At 35.9% G+C, this 7394-nt stretch overlaps 1 protein-coding gene and 1 long non-coding RNA gene across 2 annotated transcripts; both read left to right on the forward strand.

The window, feature by feature from the left end:
• The first annotated feature begins 546 nt into the window (after positions 1-546).
• On the forward strand, positions 547-5486 carry LOC103480630 (uncharacterized). Its single transcript, XM_081599992.1, has 6 exons — positions 547-551; positions 736-877; positions 1108-1285; positions 1624-1765; positions 1917-2057; positions 5420-5486. Exons 1-6 carry the CDS (start codon positions 547-549, stop codon positions 5484-5486), a joined length of 675 nt encoding a protein of 224 aa, XP_081456118.1.
• A 50-nt stretch (positions 5487-5536) lies between these two features.
• Positions 5537-7179, forward strand: LOC145548867 (uncharacterized). The gene is made up of 3 exons (XR_014084845.1): positions 5537-5603; positions 5679-5752; positions 5847-7179. It is a non-coding gene; the product is annotated as an uncharacterized LOC145548867 (long non-coding RNA).
• The last annotated feature ends 215 nt before the right edge of the window (positions 7180-7394 follow it).

Below are 7394 nucleotides of genomic sequence, written 5' to 3' on the forward strand. Positions count from 1 at the left end.
CAGCGGTGAATGGTGTCTGACAGATTACACCGATAAGGTCACTGGTTGGAAGTTTGACTATCATTGGAGCTGGTAACTGAATCTCAACAAAAATATCTAACATTTCTCAGATGTTCCCATAAAGTGACTAAATCTAAAATTCCTACTGAATTAAATCTCCTGTTAGTTTTCTGGTCTGCTGCTCTGTAAAGTTTTATGTGTTTCAGAAACTCTGAGTAACATCAGAAATCTTACTAACATCTTCTGTTAAAGGTGGCAACCTCCCACCTGGATAATTAACAGAAACAACATTACAACACCACAATTTTGGGTAAAATGGGAGCTGAGAAAACGATCCGACATCAACAGACCGAACTCATCACCACAGACCACCATCATCCCTGTTATGAGGTAATTCAGTTTTTACATCATGTTAATAACTATTCAGAAACAGTTGGTGTCTCTAGTTGAATATGAATAATAGTTCAGTTAATAGTTTTAATTATTTCTTTAAAATCCTAATCATGAAGCTTTAATAATTAGAAATAGTTTGGAAATGACATCCAAATGCTGTGAATTGATTTTATCTTTAAAAGAGATCAAATAGATTCATGGAGCAAAATAAACTAAAACATAATGAAATAAAAACACTGAAATACAAATCAGGCGAGATACTGAAGATTCCTGATGTAAATAAAATAATTTGAACAGATTATGCTCAGGTGACTTTGTGATGTTTTTTTCTGTTTCTCTCAGAGTTCCCTCAAACTGTCAGAGGAATATCAGCTTGTTGACCTTTGACCCTGATGGAGACAATGTTCAATGCAGATATGGATCCAGTTCCAGTAACTATGAGTGCATCACCTGCACACCTCCGTCTGTCCTCAGTCTGTCATCAGTGAGTAATAAATGTTGGTGTCAGGTTACAGCAATGCAACAGAAAATGTTTACAGTTAATGAAACAAACTTTACTGATTATTTAACTATAAATGACTAATGATGAAACATTACTATGAAACTTTTTAAATAAAAACAAATATTGTTATATGAATAAAAACAACATAAATCCATAACGGAGAACATCAAATATAACATAGTTTATCTTTCTCTCTCTCTGTCCTCTTCCAGTCTTGTTCTCTGTCATTCAGTCCAACCAGCAGCAGCTTTGAAGGTTCATATGCAGTTCAGCTGGTGATGGAGGATTTTCCCACACAGACCATCAGTCTGACTCAAAACGATGGTTCAACGTATTCATGGAGCCCCAGCAGCTTCATGAGCCAAATCTCTGTTCAGTTTGTTTTCAAAGGTTTGATTTCATGTTTCAATCAGCTTGTTTTACTGCCAAACAGCAGCACTGATGTCAATAAATGTAATATTTAATAATTATCTGTTTAAAGCTGATCAATAACTAAAGATTATTTAAGGACATCAAGCTTTTAAAATGTTAAAGATGGATCAGATGAACCAATGTGTGACTTCACTGAATTTATCTTTTAAACAAACGTTTAAAACGTTGGTATGAACGTAGTTTTTGTTCATACCAACTAATGAAACACATTAAAAAGCACATTAATGTGTTTTTTAATGTGTTTTTTAATGTGTTTCATGATTTAATCTGAATAATTTTTCCCTGCGTTGCTCCAGTGGATCCTGCAGCTCCGTCCTGCACAGCAGGTGAATATCTGCCCAGGTTTCTGCCTCCAACTCCTGAACATGGAGCTCAGTTCTTCATAGACGTTAATGAGATGATAGAAATCAACATCACAGCAGAGGCGACTCAGTCTGTGTGAGTAGAAAATAAATATTGTTTCTAATCAGAGGTAAGTTTTGACATAATTCATGGAGAAAATCACATTTTAAAGATAATTTTTAAGGCTGGTTTGAGGGCATTTTGCACATTTAACCAAATAGACTGATGTGTTTCCTGTGTGTTAAAGGATCACTGAGCTCCTGTTCAGCGGACCGTTCAACATGACCAAGAGTTCATCTGGTTCAGGATATTTCACCCTGAGATGGACGCCGTCTGCCATTGATGATGATGAAGAAACCCATCCCATATGTTTTGCTGTCCAGGCAAAGTCAGTATTTGATCTGATCAGAAGTTTAAAAAATCCTCATATTCTCTACTTAAGTAGAAATACAGATACTTATAAAAGTAACAAAGTGTAAAGTAAAAATAAAAAGTAAAAGTACAAAGTACAGGTTTTGAAATGTACAAGTACTAAAGTTAAAAATTATTTTGATATTCATTGATACAAAATGACTTTTGATATGGCTAAATAACTAAAATACAACTCAAAATACATTAGATTTAAAGTGGATATATCATGCATTTACATAAACCATTTACTTATGGTCTGTATAAAGGTGAACTGCAATGTTTTATTCTGAATTCCTGGTTATTGTAGCTTCACAGATCCCTTGTTTATTCCTGTTCTGAGGTTTTACATCAACTCGTTTAGCTGCGTTTTAAATGTAAATGAGACATTTCAAGCCCCGCCCCCTACAGGTCACAGAGGGCTCCTCTCCACCCCATTCAGCCATTTCTGTAGTTTGACAGCGATAACACATTATATACCGGCAGAGAAACTTTCTTCTTCAAAGTTTATTAAAAATGTCAACAATCATCCAGCATCCATACATGTTGGAGTCAGAATCTGATCCAGAGAACAAGCCTGCAGAACCACACATTTAAATCAATGCATCTCAATGTTGTTATTACTGTATTTAAACCATCTCCATCCATACCAACTACCTACAAAATGGAGCGTAGTTTAGCTACAGTGTCCATACAAATCAGATGATTATTCAAATATTAATGCTACAATATGAATGAAGTAAACAAAGCCTTGAGATAATTCATGAGTTAGCTAATGTAAAGAATAAAAATAATCAAGTTCTGGCTCGTTGTAATCTCTTATCCTCCCGTGGAAGAAAAAGCCACAGTTAACAATCAGAGCTCCACGTCATGCATTTTCAGAGTTTATTCTAACATTTAAAAGTATAAAATCACATTGCCAACACATACATTTCAAAACACACTAAAACAGACATTCGTTTACCTGAAAAACATAGAAAAGAAGAAGAAAGAAAGAAAGAAAGGCAAAGACGTCTTTGGAGAGTTGCAAAAGCAAATCTGATTCGTTCCTCTGGGGCCCTTACTTTTGTTCAAAAAGGTGTTTCCTTTGTTTTAATTTATGCAATTATGCAATTAAGGCGTGTTGTTCTCCTTGTATGGATAGACCCAGTTTTTAAATTACCAAGATGGGATGGTCTAAGTGATTTTGTCCCCTGGTTTTAGACCTTATTCAAAACCAAAGATTAAAGAGAGAAAGAGCAAAAGGTCATTTTCAAGCAGGATGTTCTCACGGCGATCACATCTGGGATCTCTGAGTTGCTCTCTTGATAAACATTTGAACAAAGACCATAGTTGTCAGAAAGAAATGTATCTTTCACTTAAACCGTGCTTGTTTTCTTGCCTGAGCGATTCATCAAAAAACAGAATCTTTTTTTAACCCTAAAGTGACCTGGTGGTTTCCAGCGGGTAGAACACAGCCGTGACTTTGGATATATAGAACTGACACGATTATCTTCCCAAGACTCTTTTACAATATACCTGAAATATTTATTACTAAAACATCAGTTTTCTAATCCTTTTGATTATAATAACCTAACATATATTCATATGAGTTAGACACTAACTAGCATTTGTCATGATTATTTTTTACTAAATGGTATTCTACTAACTAAATTGCAATTATTTTTAGTATTGTGTTGTTAGTTTTGTTTGTTCTTAAGTGTTAGTGTTTTCACTGAGAGAGATGACTTGAGGTGTCTCTTCGCTGCCTGTGTGCCAAAGTTAATTCATGACGTGGTTCCTCCCTGATAACAGACATTCTTTTCTGCAGGCCCTCTAAGATTTTATCCAAAGGATTCTTGGTTAAGCCACTATTTTCACATGTCGTAAGATTTAACTGTATTAAACACAAAAAATATTTATTTTCCTCAACACTAACACCACTGAATGCTTTTGCATCATTTGTTCCCCAAGACAAAAACAAGCGAAATAATTACATCCAAAACATGCAGAACAGTTATATTCTCAAAGAGGAAGCTAAAAGGTAGCACACAGCGCTAACAGAAGCAAAAGGCTCGATGCTACTAGCAAAGCAATAGCAGGATATCAATATCAAAACATAACATTCATGTCTAATTCATGTGTGTGTGTGTACATGGGAGGTTAAGGGGAATTTCCAGGGTATTCAGAACAACATATTATGTGACCATATAAAAATAAAACCTTTGCTGACTTTTAAAGATTTAACTACAGCAAGCTAATGTCATTGATTCATACATGCCAGCTGCCTATTTGAAGAATTAATTGTTTTTCACATCAAGGTCTAATTTCTGCCTTAGAAAATAGCAGAAATGCGCAGCGTGCAGTAAAGTAAAACATGAATACATTTTTGTTCGTTTAGGTTTGGACTTTCCTTTGTAAAACACACGAATAGAGAGACAGAGCAAAATGAGGCAGTGATGAGTTTTAGTTATTGTAAACCCAAGAATTCAAAGCTACTTTCACCACTGAATGAAACAGATTATGAGCTTCATTGTAGCTACAGACTAGCAAAAGGTTGAAACTCAGGTGTGTGAACACTGCCCCCTGGTGGACAAAATGGTAAAGCAAACAGTGGAGGCTTCAGAACAGAACCTGACAGGTGAGAACCATCCGGTCTGAAGGTGGAGAGACACAAATACAGAGATTTGTAGTTTGTTGGAATCTCAGATTTTGTAAATAGTTCATGGAAAAATAGTTTCTGCAAAAATACAAACCATTTACAAAAAGAGCTTACTAGTATTTTAATGCAAATACTTATTATTGGTGACTTATTTGGCAAAAATATTTTTTAGCTCTATCAAGGACTGCACAGTCCTTGATAGAGCTTGGTAGAGCTGTTGCCTTGCAACAAGAAGGTTCTGGGTTCGATTCCCGGCCCCGGTCTTTCTGCATGGAGTTTGCATGTTCTCCCTGTGCATGGTGGGTTTTCTCCGGGTACTCCAGTTTCCTCCCACAGTCCAAAAACATGACTGTCAGGTTAATTGGCCTCTCTAAATTGTCCCTAGGTGTGAGTGTGTGTGTGCATGGTTGTGTGTCTCTGTGTTGCCCTGCGACAGACTGGTGACCTGTCCAGGGTGACCCCGCCTCTCGCCCGGTATGCTAGCTGGAGAGGCACCAGCACCTCCTGACCCCACTGAGGGACAAGGGTGTAAGAAAATGGATGGATGGATGGACACTGAAAGTACACAAAAACATGTACTTAAGAACCAAAAAAGTAGATTTTGCATAATATGTGTCCTTTATAGTTATTTTGAACAGTATTTAATGGCCATTTCAAAAAGAGTTTAATATTAAAGTTTTTGTGTTAAATTATGCCCATAGTGCCTCCAGTTCTGTCTACCAGTCTGAGCTTCGATGTGTCATTGTGACGGTTGGAAACGGTGAGTAATTTCTTTCTTTTTTTATCTTGGCTTTATCTTACGTTTTATTTCCTGAGCTCATGATGTTTCTGCTGTTGTTATCCCAGTTCCCTCCATAGCGACTCCAAGTCCTCCTCCTAAAACATGTAAGTAGGATGAAAACAGGCCTGAAAGTAACAGGAAGTAGTTATTTATACCATGTTGATCTCTTGTTCTTCCAGCTCATCTTACGGTTCTGAAGCTGAAGATCTCGACTACGCTGTCACTGAAAGACAAGAATGAAATTGAGAACGCGGTCAGTGAAGTCCTGGACTTTAACACAAACCAATTTTTAATTCTAAGATTTTAAATGACTCTATCTAACATAGATGTCATGTTTTCCTCTGCAGATTAAAGTTAAACTGGTTGGAGGAGGGCTGCCTGCAGACATAAAGGTCCGTCTGCTCAGAGTCGGTCCAGCTAATAAAACTGCTGCCCCCTAGTGGCCAAATATGAGAATGAATCTAATCTCTGCTGGAAATATGATTTAATCTGTTTTTACTTGTTTATTTTAATTACTTCAGGGACTTATGGTTGTTTTCAGTACATTTAGTCTGTGTCAATAGATTTTCTTTTTATAAAATAGGGAAACTTTCACAAATTATCATTACAGGTTATCAATATAAAGTAAACCAATGTAAATAAGGTAAATATTTGGCATCACATTTTTATTAAAGTGGATATTTACTGAGGGATTACTAATCTGTGTTCATGTGTAGCATTTGTATCTCTGGGATTTTAATTCATCTTAATATTTTAAATCCACTGTAAAACATTTGAGCCATATTGAGTTGTGTCTACTGTCTTCACTCTTTAAGTCAAATATTTAGCCAGTTTTAAATTTTGAACCTAAATGTGAGTTTGTGAAAGATAAACTTACAGCAGTATAAGTTGTGTTAACTTTTTATTCATTTTGTCATAGAGTTGAATAAACTGAGTTTTTAGGTTAACAATTAAAAAACTGAAAGAAGAAAAAGACAGGAGAGGGAACTATTTCCCAGAATGCTTAGCAGCATGTTTCTGTATCCTGAGATGGAAGTGCATTATGTTGATCTGACTCTTGTGTTTTATGAACCCAAATGTTTATTTTAAAGCTTGAGGATAAAAACCACCTTCAAATGTTTTACAGCGCTGTTGAGTGAATATTGATTTTCTGCAAATAAAATTTGAATAAATGCTTTTAAAAATGAAACATCCTGCTCAGCTGTCAGTCAAACAGTGGAAAACACCTTCAGCGGTTCGGCCCAGTCCACATGTTCTGATGAAAGCCGTTCCAAAGGTTTGATCTTTAAACAGGAAGTGACATCCAGAACTGAATCTGGTTGGACCGGTTTGGTTTTTTCTTCAGGGCATCGACTCTAAAATTTGATCTTATCTGTTGTTTTACAAACAGATGAGCTCAAGACAGATTAGTGAAAAATAACTAGAAGGTAAAAATACAAATAAAATTAGTCAGATTAAATGTTGAGTGGACCGTTTGCTTGTGACAGTGGTTCTTAACCTGGGGTTTGATCGAACCCCAGGTTAAGAAGATAACTGGGTGAAACACGATGCTCTCTGAAGACGTATCTTCATCAAGGTGGTTAATGTTTCCTTTTGTTCGTGGTGATCAATGATCATGTTGGGATGTTGGTGTGATTTCATGCTTTTGATTGGTTGAATAAATTATTGGTTGATCTGTGATTGTCTGAGTTTTACTTTAACTTTTGGCATCTACAGACCTGGAGAGACGAGAAGTGACAACGAGCAACAGGTAGAAATATCTCGTCTCAATAGTAGTTAGACTAAACTTAGTTGTGACAATAAACTAAAATAGTGCAGTGGATTTTTATATCTGTGTGAAAAACTTTATACAATATGAATATTTTCACCAGGATAAGCAGAAAAACAGAAGAAAA

This window comes from Poecilia reticulata, chromosome 18, assembly GCF_904066995.2.
Source record: "Poecilia reticulata chromosome 18, P_reticulata-male-v2, whole genome shotgun sequence".
NCBI lineage: Eukaryota > Metazoa > Chordata > Actinopteri > Cyprinodontiformes > Poeciliidae > Poecilia > Poecilia reticulata.

Excerpts from the sequence above, each read along its gene's own strand:
- LOC103480630 (XM_081599992.1), top strand. Across the intron at positions 1,766-1,916 it reads GCAGAGGCGACTCAGTCTGT|GATCACTGAGCTCCTGTTCA; the intron begins GTGAGTAGAAAA and ends TGTGTGTTAAAG. Across the intron at positions 2,058-5,419 it reads TGTTTTGCTGTCCAGGCAAA|TGCCTCCAGTTCTGTCTACC; the intron begins GTCAGTATTTGA and ends TTATGCCCATAG.